Raw genomic sequence first — 17,800 nt, 5'->3', positions numbered from 1 at the left:
AGTGTGGGGCTGTTTTGTGGTTTGCTTTGCTAACCCGGACAGCTAGTCTGCAAGAACGGGGAGCGTGTATGTGTGTGTGTACTTTGTGATCTCTGAGCTTGGTTGCTTTCTTGCAACCAAGGCAGCGACCAAGTCACTAGCACTGATGAGGTTACCTATTTTGACTAGCGCTGGTGGTTGTTACCCAGTTTGGGTAATGAAATGTCTGCAAGAAAACAAATTCAAAGAGCACCATAGACCCCCTCATTTCAACCCTGAGCCACAAATATTCTCCTTTAAAAGCTGCCTGGATCTGCTTAAACCACCGTTCTGAGCTAGTTTGGAGCAGAGGACGAATATGTGTCAGTGAACGCACAGCCCTAAAGTCCATCTCCCCATAGGAAGAAATTCAGTCACCTTGGTTCATTGGTTACAGAAGGGAATCATATCTTTAGGTATGTGGTGGAGTATCTGACTTGCACTTGCAGTTCCCCAGTTTTTAAAACAAATTATTCAGTGAAAATTTGAAGCGCTTCATTTCTTTTGAGGAGAGCCCGATTCCCCATTTACTTGCACCCTGACAGATGTTTCCATCGCAAGAATGGCGATCCAATTACAGGTTTCCTCTTTCCAGCTAAAATTTGACCTATTACTGTCTTCCTTTAACAATATTGTGGGGGACATTTGCTCCTTTTTCCTCTTTTGTCAGCATTTTTATTTCTTTTTTTAACCCACCATTTTAAGGCAAATTAAGCATTTTTCTCTCATATATACATACACACACACACATGCACACACATATACATACACACACACACACACACACACACACACACATATATGTATGCTAACAAATAAAAGAAAAAACGAACACCAGGATATAATAAACCAGCCTGTTTAATATAAACAATATATATATATATGTATGTTTGTATGTATGTATGTATGTATATATATGTATATATATAACATTGTCATGCCTTTCCCACAAGGTTTCAGTTTACTGTCAGTTTACTGCTTTCAGATGCCATTAGGAAGGGAATGTCAATAAAAATAACAAGTCTGTTCTGTTGGGTTTTTTTTTTACAGAACCCAAATATCTTCCTTCATATTTAGCATTGCAAGCTAACCATATTTGCTATTTGAACAATTGCGCATCCATAATTTTTAAATAAGCACAAACAGCTGCAGGGTGCATTTCCAGAATGAAGGGGGGAGATTGTACATACAGGTAGTCCTCAACTTATGATCACAGTTGAGCCCAAGATATCTGTTGCTAAGCAAGACAGTTGTTAAGTGTGTTTTGCCCCATTTTACAACCCTTCTTGCCACAGTTGGTGAGTGAATCACTGCAGTGGTTAGGCTAGTAACCTGGTTGTTAAGTAAATCTGGCTTCCCCATTGACTTTGCTTGTCAGAAGGGTTACAAAAGGTGATCAGATGACCCTGGGACACTGCAGCCGTCATAAATATGAGTCAGTTGCCAAGTGGCTGAATTTTGATCACGTGACCATGGAGAATGCTGCAACAGTTGTAAGTGAAAAATGGTCACAAGCCACTTTTTCCAGTGCAGTTGTAACTTCAAACAGTCACTAAATGAACTGTTATAAGTCAAGGACTACCAGTAATGGCTGATCTCTAACACTGTGAAAAAGAACAAACCAATCTGATGAATGACTTTCTGCCGTTAAAAGGCTGAGGCGTTTCTGATCTGCTCTTCTGACTGATACAGGTTACTCTTGACTTGATTGCTTCAGTAAAACCTCCAAAGAAAACAACTGATTCTGATTGGCAGTCAGGAGACCTTGACACTCCCAATAATGTAGCCATGGTTGTCCTTGTAGAACAAAAGGAGCCAAAATGTTCCTTCTGTGCATTTGTGTATTGTGTGTCACATATGCACATGTTGTGAGGAAGCAGAATTAGAAATACCTCAGTGGAATAGGGGGGGGGAATTGAAAATGTGAGCTTAATTTGAATCTTTATATTTCTAAGAAAATAACTCTTGTTAGCTATGAAGCAGTACAACAGGAAATTTCCCTTAGATACGTTCAGAATGTTAATTTTGTCACCACTATCTCATCCCAAATAAGAGGGATACTGAGTTGCAGCCTTCTTTTTCTTTTTTCTTTTTTTAGCAATTAGAAGCAATCACCTTTTCACTGGTGGAACAATACTGTTAATAAAGTTGGATTGGGTGAAGTGGAAGGAAAAAATGACTGGTTCCTCTCCAAGTAAGGAAAAGAGGAACATGTGCATCGTTTCCTTGATAGTAGTTTAGGTGGTTGCCACTTACGTGGCACTTATGAAAGAAACAGGTTCTGAAAGATATAAGTGGATAATCAATTTTTTGAGTTTGGTTTATGGTGGGCAGACTCAGGGAGATTATGAGTATTAATCAGATGCAGCCCCCTGGGGTGGTGGGATGATTAGGACTGGGTAGTATGTGATATTGGATAGGAGGGATTTCTAGAGATTTGGGAAGATAGGACTGATGGGATTGGGAGGCAGATGGGAACACCCATTGTCACAGGAAGAGAAAGATAGAGCAGTGCTTTGAAAAGGGGGTTTCAGATTCTCAGAAGCTTTGGTCTGTTTTATAGGAAGCTGAAATCATTTTTTGGGAGTTGCTTTAACCAGATTTTCTTATATCAAAATGTCATTGAATGATGGGAGGGGGTGGGAAAAATCTCTAAATTTACTGCTTATCTTTTCTCCATATATGTCTTAGGAAGAATTGGCAAAGTCAGAATGTGTGAGAAAACAACTAGCTGAAGAGTTGCGGATTACCAAACAAGTGGGTAGAATATCTGTAAAATTAAATTAAGTAATTCGCTCTGTTTTTTTTTCCCCCACACTGAAAGATATTCCTTGTTTCTGAGATATCCGTTTTCCATATTTCATATCTTGATTACATAATTTATAATACAGATAGTCTTCAACTAACAACAGGTCTCTTAGCGACCATTCAAAGTTACAACAAATCCTGGTAAAAGTTACCTATAACATGGATTCAAAGTTCTGATGTCTGCCTCTGCACCCACCCACATGGCCACATGACTGCATTTGGGTGCTTGGCCACTGTCCTCCATTTGCCGCATGCCACAGTCACATTACTACGACTTGCGACATTTTTGGAAAACATCCCAACATCTGCATAAGCGTAGACGGGGATGCTAGCATGGGGCGGGTGTCCGCAGTCTATTTGCGCATGTGCCGCTAGCCCAGGTGGTTTGCGTGGCCCATTTTCACATGCACAAACAGGCCACTAGCTGCCGTGGGGCGTGCACCGCCATTCGCGCATGCGCATGGGGCCAGGGCATGCCGCATGCGTGAATGAGTCTGCTAGTACTGCACCAGTGTGTACACATGCACGTGTGCCAATTTTGAAGCTGCTATCCTTCCCTCTGATCCTCGAGCCCGGAAAGGTTGGAGACCTGTGCCATAGCAAACAAGATGTTCACTTAATATTTGGGACACAGCCAAAGAATATTTTAGAGGATTATCCATAACTTATAGGGCAAAAAAGATGAAAGACAAAAAACAACAACAAACTAAACTAAAAGAAGAACTTATAAGACTAGAATTAGAATTACAAAGAAACCCATAAAAGAAAAGTCTTAAAAAACAAATGGAGATAATAAAACATAAATTACATTTAATAAAAGCTGAAGAAATGACCTAACAATTCAAAAAAGCAAAACATTTTTTTAAATGATAATAAGCCGAAAAGATGATTGGCTTATAAACTGAAAAAAGAAAGAGAGAAGAAATTGATAAATAATTTACAAGATATGAGAGGCGATTTACAATGTCAAAATGATGCAGTAAAAAAAATAATACTTTAAATATAGAAGAAATTCCTCAGGAAAAAATAACGCAATGTATAGAGAATGTTAAGCTACAAAAATCTCAGAGAACTTCAAGAACGTGCTAAATGGAAAAATAACAGTGATGGAGTTGAGAGAAGCTATAAAAAAACAAAAAAATGACAAGACACCAGGCCCAAATGGGCTACCGGCAGAATTTTACAAATGCTTACAAGATACACTAATCTTACCAATGCAAGGTGTAACGAGGTATTATTAAAAGCCAAATTACCAACTATATGGATAGAAGCTAATATTACACTAATACCCAAAGAAGACTCAGACTTGACCCAGATAAAGAATTACAGACCAATATCTCTACTAAATGTGGATTATAAAATCTTTGCTTCAATAATAGCAGAAAAATTAAAGAGATTTTTGGGGAGCTTCCGGTACGTGGCGGCGATGATGGCGGCTACTTTGTAGCCGTCCAGCTGGGAAGGTGTCAGAGCCGCGGGGCACAGCGCGCATCAGCTGGCCCGCGGTTCGGAATCCCCTTCCCGGGCAAAGGGAAGGGGTAGAGAACGCAGGAGTAGAGGTAGAACCCCTGAACCCCCTCTGGATTTTTTCCTTGAGGGGGTGGAAGGAGCGTTCCCTCGGAGCTCCTGCTGATCTCCGCCTCCCAGCTGTTTTTGCTTCTTCGGAAGCAAAAGGAACCGCCGCTTCTATCTCCGCGGTTAAAGAGTCTCGGTGAGTAACTTTTGAAGCGGACAGAGCGGTTTAAAGGATTTCTTTTTATAGTTTAGTGTTTTATTTTCCTTTTCTAGTTAGTTTTGGTTGTTTCTCCTTTGTTCTTTTTTGCTGGCATGGAGAGAGAAAATAAAAATTAAAGAGATTTTTGATTGAATTTATACATTCAGATCAAAATGGATTCTTACCAAAGAGACAAATAAGGAGTAATTTAAAAATGATTTTAGATAAATTGGAATATTATGAAATGCATTCAAGGAAACAAATGGCATTAATCTTTCTAGATGCACAGAAGGCTTTTGATAATATCAATTGGCAATTTATGGTTCAACAACTAAACTATATGGATTTTGGAGAAAAATTTATGAATATAATCCAAACAATTTATCATAGACAAAAAGCTAAAATAATTATGAATGGAGATTTCATGGAGAGTTTCAATATTAAAAAAAGGTACAAGACAAGGGTGTCCACTATCTCCACTATTATTTATTCTAACCCTGGAAGTGCTGAACAGAAATGTTAGACAGGACCCAGAAATTAAAGGAATGGAGATAAAAGATGAAAAGTACAAACTACAAGCTTTTGCAGATGACTTGGTATTTATAGTAGAGGATCCTTTAGAGAGAAGTTCTAAATTATTAGCAAAGATCGAAGAATTTGGAGAAGTAGCAGGACTGAAAATAAATAGAGAAAAGACTAAAGTTATAGTTTAAAATCTTACAGATAAAACAAAAAAATCAGTTGTCAGAAAAAAACAGACCTTCAAATAGTCAAGAAAGTGAAATACTTGGGGATATATCTAACAGCAAGGTGCGCAACAATAAAAGAAGACAATTATGTAAAATTACTAGAACAAATAAAACTAGACCTGGAAAAATGGGAAAATCTACAACTATCAATTTTGGGAAGAATAGTGACTGTGAAAATGAACATTCTACCAAAACTTCTTTTCTTATTTCAAACAATACCAATAAAAATTGAGAATTTTTTTTTATGAATTAAATGCATCGATACTGAAATTTATTTCGCAACAAAAAAAAAGCCAGAATTAGATTGAAAATGTTACAAGAAGCGAAAGAAAATGGAGGCTTTGGGCTACCAGGTTGGGTTTTGTACTGTCAAGCAGCTGCATTAACATAGTTAAAAGAATGGATAATCCTTAGAAACAAAAGACTATTATACCTAGAAGGGCATGACCTACAAATGGCACGCATTTCTATGTTATGGGAAGAACAAAAAATTCATAAACACTTTCAAAACCACTATATAAGAAATTGCTTTTGACATGGGAAAAGATAAAATCGAGCATTAACATGAAAATACCAGAATGGATCTCGACAATGGAGGCGTTTGTTCACCCAAATTTAATTAACTATGAGAAACTTGTGACTTATAAAGATATTTTGAATATTGATGGGAAACTACAAACTAAACAATTGGAAGAATAGGGCATAGAGCTTTGATGGTAGCCACATTTGCAAATGCAAATGAGATATGAGAAAGATGCAAAAATATATGGTTTTTAAAATATATGGTTTTTACAAAGATCAGACAGCGTTTGACCAGATACTATTGTCATCAGATGACAAATTGATTAAGAAATTGTACAATTTTCTGTTAAATTTAAAGATGGAAGATGAACATTAAGGAAACAATGATAACTTGGGCAAAAAAATTTGGGCACACTGTAGAGCTAGAAAAATGGCAAAACCTATGGGAAAGAAACTATAAAATAACAAGGGTAGCTGCTTATAAAGAAAATCTATATAAAATGTTCTATAGATGGCATTTACCACCTGCAAGACTAGCAAAAATGTTTAAAAATATATCTAGCAATTATTGGAAACATTACCATCTTTGGTGGACATGCACTAAAACAAAAACTTTTGATCAAAAATACATAGGTGGCTAAAGAAGATGATAGAAGCACATATAGACTATAATCCAGAACTATTTTGCTTAGGTATAATCTCAAAAAAATATGATAAAAATGTGTATACTTAATATTATATGTATCAACAGCAGCGAGAATTACATTTGCTCAATATTGGAAAAACGAAGAAATACCATCTGAAGAAGATACAATTAAGAAAATTTTGGACTGTGTAGAAATGGATAGGCTCGCATTGAAAATGAAAGGGAAACAAGACTCATTTTCCAAACATGGGAAAAATTTTATAAATGGTTAGAAAAACAGAATAAAGGATAGGAATGGAAACTATTACTATTGATGTTAAATATGTAAACCCAGACAACATGTTGCTTAGTAAATACTAAAGATTGTTATGATAAAAAAAAACTAATAATATATATATATATAAACAAAACACACAAAATCACAGCACCAAGATAGCCTCACCAAATAACTTGGCCCAATGCTCAGGGGAGAAACCAAGTCTTCCATACCTTTAAATAAAAAGGCCCACCTGAATGTCCAGGAAAGGTTGTGTCCACAGGGAGGACCACAACGAAGGCACTGTTGAATAGAGAGTGTCAGAAGGGCAAGCTGAAACGATGGAAGAGGGAATTGGCTTTGGGAATTCTCAAGCATTTTTATTCTTTTTTTCTTGGAGCAACTCTTTCTGCAATAGTACATGTATTTGCAGCTCTTTGGGTCTGTTTTTTTTTTTTTTTTAGCTGTTTCGAAAGGAGAAAAGACGCATTTAAAGTAACTTTACATAGTCAAAGCAAAATGAAAGTATCTAGTTAGCACGAATGGTACATTTTAAAAATAGAACTTGATTCCCTGTAGGAAGCCAAGGCATCTGTGGAGGAGGCGAGAACCTTACGAAGCAGAATCCACCTCGCAGAAGCTGCCCAAAAGCAAGCTCGTGGAATGGAACTGGACTACGAGGAAGTAATCAGTTTGTTGGAGATAGAAATCACCAGGCTGAGGGCTCAGCTGGCTGATCACGGTGGTGGCCAAAATAAAGTAAGCACTTCCAGTAGTCTCTAGTAGAGTTGCCATGGTTTCCTTGCTGCTGTCAAGTATCCTGTTTTTCATTTTTCTTCCATTTGTTCTCTTAAAATAAGCCACTGTTTGTCTTGTACAATTCAAGAGCTGGAATGAACGTGCTGTGAAGGGAAGAGGGGCATAAAAGCTATGCACTTTTTTTTCTTTAGAGAAGTGTTTTGAGTGACAAAATATGAACTTTGGCTTCATTTCGGTGGCTGGTCAGTATGGCGTAGCTCAAGTGCACGAGATATATAGAGCATATTGCATTTATATTTGATCTATATTTTAACTGTACAGTGGATGAAACAGCTTTAATTTTATTCAGAAATTAAAATTGCAGTCCTATAAACACTTAATTCCATCTGAGTTCCAGTTAGCTAGGGGTCCTTAGTCTGTACATTCATTTTGGTTATTTTATACAAAACATTTATAACCCACCTGATTATGTAGAGGATTTTATGGTGGTTAATGGGGAGTAAATATTATAGAGGTTATATAATTACTATTTATTTTTATAAATATTTTAAAAAAAATAAAGCTTTATTTCAAATGCTTTCTTTTTAATGCTGAAATTCAGTTGCAGCTGTGGTAACCAGATATTCTATCTGATTGGTGCATTTTCTAGAAATGATATAACGCTTAAAGCAAAAACAATCAAGTTGATGTTTCAGTTAGTAGAAATAGGCTACAACCAATGTTCAGTTTACTATAAATTTTATTTACTTTATAACAGACCACAAAGAATGAAACATCCTTCAGTTTTCCCAAAGAACTATGGACTTTCCAGCATACGACCGACTAAAATAAATTCATTGCCAACTTGAGAGCTAAAAGTAATGTTGACCCTAGAAGAAAGGAATGGGATGACTCACTTAATGACTGCACTGATTTGCTTAATGCGCTCTGCAAAAATGTCATAAAAACAGCCTCGACTTATGACTGTAATAACTTACAACCAGAAATCTAGTTGTTACTTGAGGATTACCTGAGATGTGATCTTCATATCTTGTTTGCAACAAATATTTCAGTCAATTTTTGCATTAACTACATAAAAATACCCTATTTCTCCTTTTAATTCAATTCAATTAATTGAAAGTAGTTTTTCTTGATCTTTAAGTTACAGACACAGCAAAGAACTGTGGACTACTTTTGTATTATAATAAAGACAAAGCTACAAGGGAATTATTTGCCAAAAAACAATAATTTGTCTTTTATTTAAAAAAGTTTCCTAGATAGGTGTGTGTATGTGTATTAATGTTTGTATACATACATACACACACACTCATACATACTGAAAATGGGGTAATATACATGCATTTAACAGTGTAAGTTGAGGCCATCTGAAGTTGCCATGGGTGATAATGTTTTATGTTGAGTACATACATGTGCACTCACTCAGTATAGCATTTCTCTAAATCTGATTCTTGATTACTAATCTTAATTTTTATAGACACTTGAAAACAGGGTTTCCTCTCCCTCCATTCTGAAACTCTAAAACATACAGTAAGTGCCTTTTATCAAGCACCGTACACAATTTATAGCAGAATCTTTGTTATAGATGAATTTGATTATGATCCCTTGGCTATTTAGTATAATTATGGATGAATATATAAGAACTGCTTGTGATAATGTAAGAGGCTAATTGTCTTGTGAAACAAATGTACATGGATTTTCGTATGTAGGCAAGGCTAAGCAATTCAAGTGTACCTTGAATCCTCTCTAGAGCAGGCCATGTTCAGATAAAATGCATAATAGTTGTATTATTAATTAGTTGATGTAAGATGGTGAGAATTCAGATAGATAAGACGTGTATCCTGAACATTAGATCTTGTGATGAATTGTGATAAAGGGAATTGGGATTATTTAAAACTTGGAAATTATAAATATTAAACGTTAAATTTAAATATTAATGGGAAACTAAAAATAGGGAAAAACTAATTAGGACATTGATTGTCTAAAAATATTGAATGTTAGAATTGCATTAGTTTAAATATGAGACAGTAAATACCAAGGGGAAAGGAGAGGAAATAATAATAAGGAGGAGGCGGAGGAGAGGAGGAGAGGAGGAGGAGGAAGAAGAAGAAGAAGAAGAAGAAGAAGAAGAAGAAGAAGAAGAAGAAGAAGAAGAAGAAGAAGAAGAAGAAGAAGAAGAAGAAGAAGAAGAAGAAGAAGAAGAAGAAGAAGAAGTAGTAGTAGTAGTAGTAGTAGTAGTAGTAGTAGTAGTTGGAAGGGACCTTGGAGGTCGTCAAGTCCAACTCCCTGCTCAGACAAGTAACTTAATGTAATAGTTTGAGATCCGTATTAAAGATATTTGTATGTTATTGAATTATTGATCAACTCAGCCACCACGTTGCTTTTCAAATATTTAAATGTAAAACTAGAAAATCAATAAAAATTTATTTTAAAAAAATGCATAATCGTAAATAAGGCCAATAACCCCAGAGACCGGTTGACGAAGTCAAACTAGCGAAACCATATAACAATGCTTTGTAACTTAGCTTCTTACCTTATCACAAGCAGTTCCTATACATTCATCCATAATTATACCAAATAGCCAAAGGTAGTTGGCTACTTTGTAGTTTGATGTTTGTAACTAGTTAACAAAGGATGGGGAAGGGAGGAAAAGAGTTCAGTGCACACAAGAGAATGCCTCTGCAGAAGATGACGAGCAAATATTCCCTAATGTACCTTTTATTGGTACATTACTTCCTCCTGACAAGATTTCAGACAAGTTGCCTTCTGTCTGCAGCAGCACTTATTTCTATCAGCATTCATACAAAAAGGAAAATGATGCTGCCAGAACTTCAAGAAGGGTCCTCTGCAGCTAATATTAGCATGGGTTCTTGGAGAACAAGTCATTTTAATGATCCTTGTTTTGTGCTAATTTTATCTTAAAGTAACAATAATTTCCTTTGGGGAAGTCAAGCAACTTCATTGATAAAAAAAGGCTTGTCATAATACAGGAATCCGTCTTTTGAAGAAAAAAAATGAAAAAAAACTCTTTCTATTTAATCTTTAGAGGAGTCAAAAAGTAAATCCTCCAGCATAATCAAATCATAATTAATGGCATTGGTTTGCTATGCTAATTTTTGAAGATGAAGAAGCAATAATTTTATGAATTGAAAATTTAACTGAAGTCTTACACACAAACACATGCCATTGGATGGATCTGAGTAACACGAAAACCTGGAATTAATTATACATGAGGAAGGGTAGCAAGATTTTAGAACGGGGGTCCCCAACCTGTGGCAGTCAGGCTGCGGAAAAGGCCGGTGAGCACGTGAACGCATCCTCACTTGCACAAACAGCAGGCGAGTGCCTGCGCGTGTGCTCCATTTGTGCGAGCAGCAGGCCGCGGTGGCTTGCCAGCCACAAATGCGAACCATCCCCTCTCTCTGCCCCCCCACCAGTCCGCAAAGCTGGAAACGTTGGGGAACTCTGTTTTGGAATACATAATAAGTGAAGGCAATTTTTATACCATGGGCTACAATACATTTAAATATAAAGTTGTAATTTTGGAAGAGGGTATAATTGTACTGTTTTTATCATCTTAGGGCTCAGGATATCCATGGCTAATATTTAAATAGTATGTATGTCAAAGCAGGTTTCTGAATTCACCTTATTACACCCTAGCTCAGTGATGGCGAACCTTTTAGAGACCGAGTGCCCAAAACCCGCCCCCACTCCGCCTCCTGCCCTGCTTGCTCCACCCCCACCCGCCCACCCACAGGGCCATGCACTGCCTCAATGGCCCACCGTAGCAGATCACCATGGCAGCCACGCCCTCCGCTCACACCCCGCAGCATCATCTGCACACTATGGAGCACGAGGGCGGAGTCTTGTCTCTGCTGCCCGGCTATGTCCTTGGCTGCGCTGCTCCATGCAGGCCGCGCCTGGGGGCAACTCTCCTCCAGGGGGGCTTCTGGAGAGGAAGGGGCCGCAGGGGGAGATGGGGATGGGGCAATGGCGCACGTGCCCACAGAAAGGGCTGCAAGTGCCACCTCTGTCACGCGTGCCATAGGTTCGCCACCAGTGCCCTAGCTTGACACCACAGTCAAATACTATCCTCACTGTGAATATCTGCCGCTCAGTGTGGCTTCCTTACTCTGCTTGTAGAGGAAGCCCTATTTTTTTCCTATACTTGTCACTGATAGATGTACAACCCAGTTAGTTGGTGTAAAGCTAGTTCACCTCCCGCGGTGCACCAAGGATAGATGCCTAAGCACTGAATAGAATGAACTAGCATTCTAGGCTGTCAGGACTGCGTTGTGTGTGTCTAGCGTGTATAGATTTCCTTGACATTGTATGCCATATGCTAGATAAGTAGAACCCATGAAAAGTTTACAAATTAAGGAAATAATTAACCATCTCTAAGGGCACTGGACTACACTTTTTCTTTAAAAATATGGATCAGTTTCTCCAGTATTTTAATCACTTTCAAGTTCACTTGACCCCCCCCCCACTATAAAACTGTTTATTTTGCAATGTGTCGGGATGCTAAATCAGATCTTGGTACAGGTAATGCCTTTTCGCTCCTTTGTTGACTCCCTACCTTGATATTTAGATGCTAGTGTTTTTGTTTTTACTTAATTTCTTTTTTTCCTAGGAGAGTATGCAAGATTTAAGGAAGAGGATTACTGTGCTTGATTGTCAATTAAGAAAATCTGAAACAGCCAAGAAGACCTTTGAGGTGGCAACTGAAAAATTGCTAGAATTTGTTGAGGTAATGGTGAATTCAAATATTTTTCCTTCAAGAGACTAGAGTATGTTGATTGTATTAATTGTTACAAAGATGTGTTGTTAAAAGTTATTTAATTGCACTATTATTATTAATGGGTTGAAAACGTATTCTTCTTTTTAGTAAAAAAAAAAAACAAAACTAAAAATTCAGAAAGCAGAACTAGAACATCTCTGAGAAAGTAAGTCCCTTTGTGAACAGATAAATCTCTGTTCAGGAGCCTGTTGCTATGCAAGGATATCAAATATTTTATATAACTCAGCTATTGCTGCAAATCTAGGGTTTGTAATTCAAAAATCACAGAATTCTAAAACTAGATTTTTCACATTAGAACTTTCTAGATCAGTGTTTCTCAACCTTGACAATTTTAAGGCATGTGGACTTCAACTCCCAAAATTCCACAGCCAGCATTGCTGGCTGTGGAATTCTGGGAGTTGAAGTCCACATGCCTTAAAATTGTCAAGGTTGAGAAACACTGATCTAGATTGTCTCATAAACTCAAATAAGACTTCATTGAATGTTTTTCTGATTATTAACTCAATGTTTAATAATAAGATATGTCCTTGCTTTGGCTTTTACTTTGTTATTGTTAGTTTTTAACTTGTTTAGTGGTACAATCCATGATGCCAACTCTAAAGGGAGGTAGCTAATGCTGTTGGGTTCTCTTTACAATCTGCCTTCTGTATTAACCGTAGTTGCTTTTCTAGCAGATCACCAGGGAAGGAAGAAGAATCCCTGACATTTGTTTTCTTCCGCCCTCAAGAAATCCTCAAAGATGTTCATTAACAATATTGTTTTTGCCATCTCCAGTATCCCCTCTCTCTTGTTCTTACATGATTATGTCTTACAGCTTCACATCGATATAGAAGCTTTGGACAATGTATTTGGTCACTAGATCATTGTTCAAATCATATGAGGCTAGAAGAAGTTCTTGTTTCTTCCCTTTTTGATTGGATCTCTTAGATTCTGTCTTAAAAATATATTCATAGGACATGATTTAGATAACACATGGGGATAATTTTCATTAAACCTCTTCCCTACTTTTATTCCCATAATTTGAACAGTGGACTAGAGATATTTCAAGGCATTCTTCTAATAATAGCAATAGCACATAGACTAACAGCCCTCTCTAAGCGGTTTATAGAGTCAGCCTAATCCCTCCAACAGTCTGGGTTTTCATTTTACCAACTTCAGAAGGATGGAAGGCTGAGTCAACCTTGAGCCGGTCAGGATCAAACTCTTGGCAGTGAGCAGAGTCAGCCTGACATACTGCACTCTAACTACTGCGCTACCCCGGTTCTAGATGCCACGGTGTAGGACGAAACAGAAGTTGGCAGAAGCAGCTTGAGAGAGGGGTGATCTTGTCCATATCTCACAAAGTCAAGCCTGTCTCCAACTTTAGCTTTTATGCAACACTACTGTTAGGATTATTGGTAGACTACAGCATGCCAGCTGCAGATTGGATGCTGACTTGCTTGCCTCGCTACCTTTCCTGATAACAAGAGCAGGGAATTCATAGGCACCTGAATGATAAGGCTGTTAACTGCTATGGTGATAGCAACTGAAAGAATCAAGAATCATTAAGAAGGGTATTAACGGCTGTTGATTTCAGAAGGGTGTAAATTGTTGCCAGCAAAGCTAACGTACCTTAAGAGACAGGTATATAAAGCTGTGTGGTTTCAAAATGCACACTTGGGGGACTGGTGATTATATAATCAGTGAAAGAGAAAGCCATGCTATTTTGCTTTTGGAATTTTTATTTTATTTAATTTAACTTATTTCTTTTTCTGCTTTCTACCATTTGCCTGTAGACTGTACCCGAAATACTATTGCATGGCAGTAGCCCTCCAGTCACTTTAAGGTAAGAAATGTGTGCTGTTGAAATTTTCTTGAATTAATACTTTAACTCTGGGCAAAGAATCCGAGAACTGATTATTAAATTTTGGTACTATTTGCTTACAAATCCCATACAGAACTTTTTTGCAAATTTTTTTAAAAATTAGCTTTATAACGTTGATACCCAGAAGATTCTGTTTGGCGAAACAAGTAGTCTTATTTTGAGACAGATAGAGAGAATTGACTCTATAGAAATATCTGATTTGCCAAGGCTAAACAACTGAATTTGTTACACAAAATGGATCTGAATACGGTTCTCAGTTCTCACCCGTCTTGTTGAAAATTGTTTTCAGGGATTTTGAGAATAAAATCAGATTTTGGGGTTAGAATCTATCAGAATACTAAATACAATCCACCTTCCCTTAAGATTTCAGAGCAGAGAGATGTGGATACAATATAACATTAGAATCATGTTTCCATGTATAAAATTATACAGGACTTCTACCTAATTAATAATCTTTCTCACGTGTTGATGTGGATCGCTGTCATGTTGATTTATAGCTCTCAGTCTTCTGTTGCAATTTAATGCAATTGTTCATTTATTATTCACTCACCTTTTGGCCAACAGACCTATACAGCCCAATAAATACAATTCTGGTTTAATCATAATACTATGTTAATCCACAGTGTATTAATTTGCACGCAAATTCCTTTGCTTTTTCACAAGTCCACCTCGAAAGGTGAATGGTAAAAAGTCTCCATCTTCATCTTCAAGGCTTACTTGATATTCTTTTATACATTTTAGGCTGTAAATCAGGTCATATACCATTGGTGCATTATTTTATAATATTGCTCTCTTAAATTAGGATACAATGTGAAAACACCAGTTTCTCACATTTTTGCCATATATCCATATTTATAAAATAGCCAAAGTGTGCAGCCCACTTCACCATGCAGTGTTTAACCTCTTTGTCCTCTATTTCAAAAAATGGTTATATTGAGAAATATTACAGGTCAGAATAAAGTGTTCCGGTGAATCAATCCTTGACTACTCTAGATATAGATGAAAATGAAAATGCATTTAGTGACTTAAACCAGGGCTGTGGACCATGACCCAATACTGGGCCTTGAGCTGTTCGGAACCGGACTGCGGAGATGGCGGGCGAGTGCATGCCCGCTGCTTACGCAGACCCATGCTATCTCCCCCCCCCTTCCGCCAGTCCACAAAGGCAGAAAGGTTGGGACCTTGTAAAGAAAATGCTTTGTTCTTTTTTTTCTGATCATTTTATCCAGTGACAGGAAAGCCACAATCTCTTCAAAAATGCTCCTTGCACATCTGGGACGGAATGGCCACACTCTTGTGGCATCTCTTGCAACAGAAGCCAAAGAACTTGCTAGATCTGTCCGGTCCATTCTAGAAGCAGATTGTGAGTTTTATCAGATTGCTCTTCTTTTTCTATTTCTTTTTCATTTTCATTTGGTTTCTATCTTACTGCTTTCTCTTGTTCTTTTTTAAATGTCTCTAAAAAAGAATATTTGACATATTTTGGGTTGTGCCCAAATTCATTGTGGTTTGTCAAAAGAAAGGAAAATAACCATCCGTGAAATGTTCAAATGGTGACAGATGTAATAATTCAGATCAACTGTACGATATGTACTTGGGACTTTCGAACTACATAATTGAGAAAAATAGTTGGGGTATGCATTCTTGGTCTATAATTGTACCTATTCTTGTTTAACTGCAAACATGAAAAGCAAAAACTAAAAAGAGCAAATTGTGATTCAAATAGATGAAGCTTTCAAATTACGTGCTAATTATCCCAAATGTTGTTTCTGCCGGTAGGATAACATACATAGGAAGTAATCACATCTTCATAGTAAGCAGAACTTTAAAAAAAAGGGTTATATTTAAATGTACTGCATGGATGGAATTTATAACAAGGCCATTCTAAAAGTTACTGAGGGGTCATTTGCTATTTCTTCAAGAAGACACATGACCCCGGTTGGCTAAATAGTTATTAGAGAAACTGCTTCTGAATTTGTATACAGGTAGTCCTTGGAGCTTGCCCATTACCATCATAAGCCAGGATGATCATAAAACAGAACCCACCTAACTTTACAATCTTTTTTGCCATCATAAAGTAAAGGTTGCAGTTGTTAAACAAACTGATCGTTCAGTATGGGCTGGTTTTGCTAAAAACTGGAAGTAAATGCTGTTTTGGGCAAAACATAGTAAAACGTTGTCACGTGACTGTGGGATGCTGCAAACGGCTGTAAATGCAAGCCATTGCCAGGCACCCAAAATTCAGTCACCATGACTGAATGGGGAGCCCAATCCTCAGAACTTTAGAACCAGGTTGTAAGAACCCCCAGGACAGTCTGTTATAACTTCTAACAGTAATTAAGCAAATGGTTGTAAGTCGAGGTATATTGGTGCTACTCACTTAGTTACAGAACCAGCCATCTGTAGCTAACAATAAATCCTTCCTTTGAAGCATATTTATAGGTATTTCCCATTGTTAAATAAATAAACAAACCTGTTGTGTTAATTCCAATATTGAGTTAACTTTAATTTGTGAAAAAAACAAAATGAAGACTTTTGCCCTGAAGCCATTTATTATTTTAAAAAGTGTATGCCACCGTAGCATTCAGTGTATGTTCTTTTAAGACATTATCCAGTTGACTCAACAAAATAATTACACCAATTTAATAATGTTGCCTTTTTTATACCCAAAAAAATATCAGAATAGTTATGCCAGCAATCCTATAAAGAAAACTACATATGGGTTTCAGGCTAAACCGTAGTTTAACTGTGATGAGAACTACTTGCACAGATCCGATCCAATCCTATCCTTCTCCACTGTGATTACAAAGAAGTGTTCAGACTTTTTTATTCAGATTCAGATTAATCAGTTGGTCTTGCTTTCTGTGAATAACACATTCAAGTTAAATTTAAATGTGATATGCTAACTTACAACCATAGGCTATGTGTTGAATCAAACTATGGTTAAGGATTCAAATGATGCTACAGTTTGACATATTATAATTGGAAATAACAACTTCCAATTATTACTTTACCGGAAAAAATCTTATAGTAACATAGATTTACTGTGTTGATCCCTTAACTATGGGATACTTAGTTTTTCCAGCCACTGTTGTTCTATAAACCAATTGCAATTAATATTTTACTTAATGAAGAATGGCAATATATTCAGTGTGAAGGAAGCATGTATTTAACAATACACACTTTTCCTTGGCAACTGTCTAAATATAAAACATCCTTTGTTTTGTTTTTAGTACTGTAGAAGATGCTATGTTTGCACAGGCATTTATAAGGAAGGAATTAAAGATCTGTTCTATTAGCCAAATTATTCTGGAGGAATATGCTTAATGATTAGCATCATAAATATTTTTTCTATATTTTTATTTTGGAAGTTATTTATATGTTGGACATTCTTACATAGCTTGTTTAGGAATTGCTTATAATCTCAATTTGTGATGACCACAGTTTCAGAAAAGGAATAATTCACCTTTTAAATTTGTGTAATCCTAACACACATACAGACACACGCTGTCATAGTCATCCTTGATATAATAATAACATTAATTATCTATTCCCTTTCGGTCTGGAAAATGTTGTTAATGGTATTCAGATTTTAGAATCAAATGGGAAAAATAATAATTGACCTTGCTGATGAAAGGAGCAAGGATTTTCTAACTCAAACAAGAC

At 36.8% G+C, this 17,800-nt stretch overlaps 1 protein-coding gene across 9 annotated transcripts in view; it reads left to right on the top strand.

Moving 5' to 3' along the window:
• Nucleotides 1-17,800, top strand: part of STXBP4 (syntaxin binding protein 4) — a 115,231-nt gene that overhangs the window by 45,271 nt on the left and 52,160 nt on the right. For all 9 annotated transcript variants that reach the window (XM_039349514.1, XM_039349511.1, XM_039349517.1 and 6 more), the window contains 5 exons: nt 2,710-2,775; nt 7,293-7,472; nt 12,103-12,219; nt 14,046-14,095; nt 15,364-15,497. In XM_039349514.1, coding sequence (XP_039205448.1) covers nt 2,710-2,775; nt 7,293-7,472; nt 12,103-12,219; nt 14,046-14,095; nt 15,364-15,497 — 547 coding nt within the window. The remainder of the gene's footprint in view (nt 1-2,709; nt 2,776-7,292; nt 7,473-12,102; nt 12,220-14,045; nt 14,096-15,363; nt 15,498-17,800) is intronic.

This window comes from Crotalus tigris, unplaced genomic scaffold (assembly GCF_016545835.1).
Source record: "Crotalus tigris isolate CLP2741 ecotype Arizona unplaced genomic scaffold, ASM1654583v1 scf7180000018282.538533, whole genome shotgun sequence".
NCBI classification, from domain to species: Eukaryota; Metazoa; Chordata; class Lepidosauria; order Squamata; family Viperidae; genus Crotalus; species Crotalus tigris.
The sequence above is the reverse complement of the archived record's forward strand: the minus strand, read 5'-3'. Positions and strand labels throughout refer to the sequence as shown.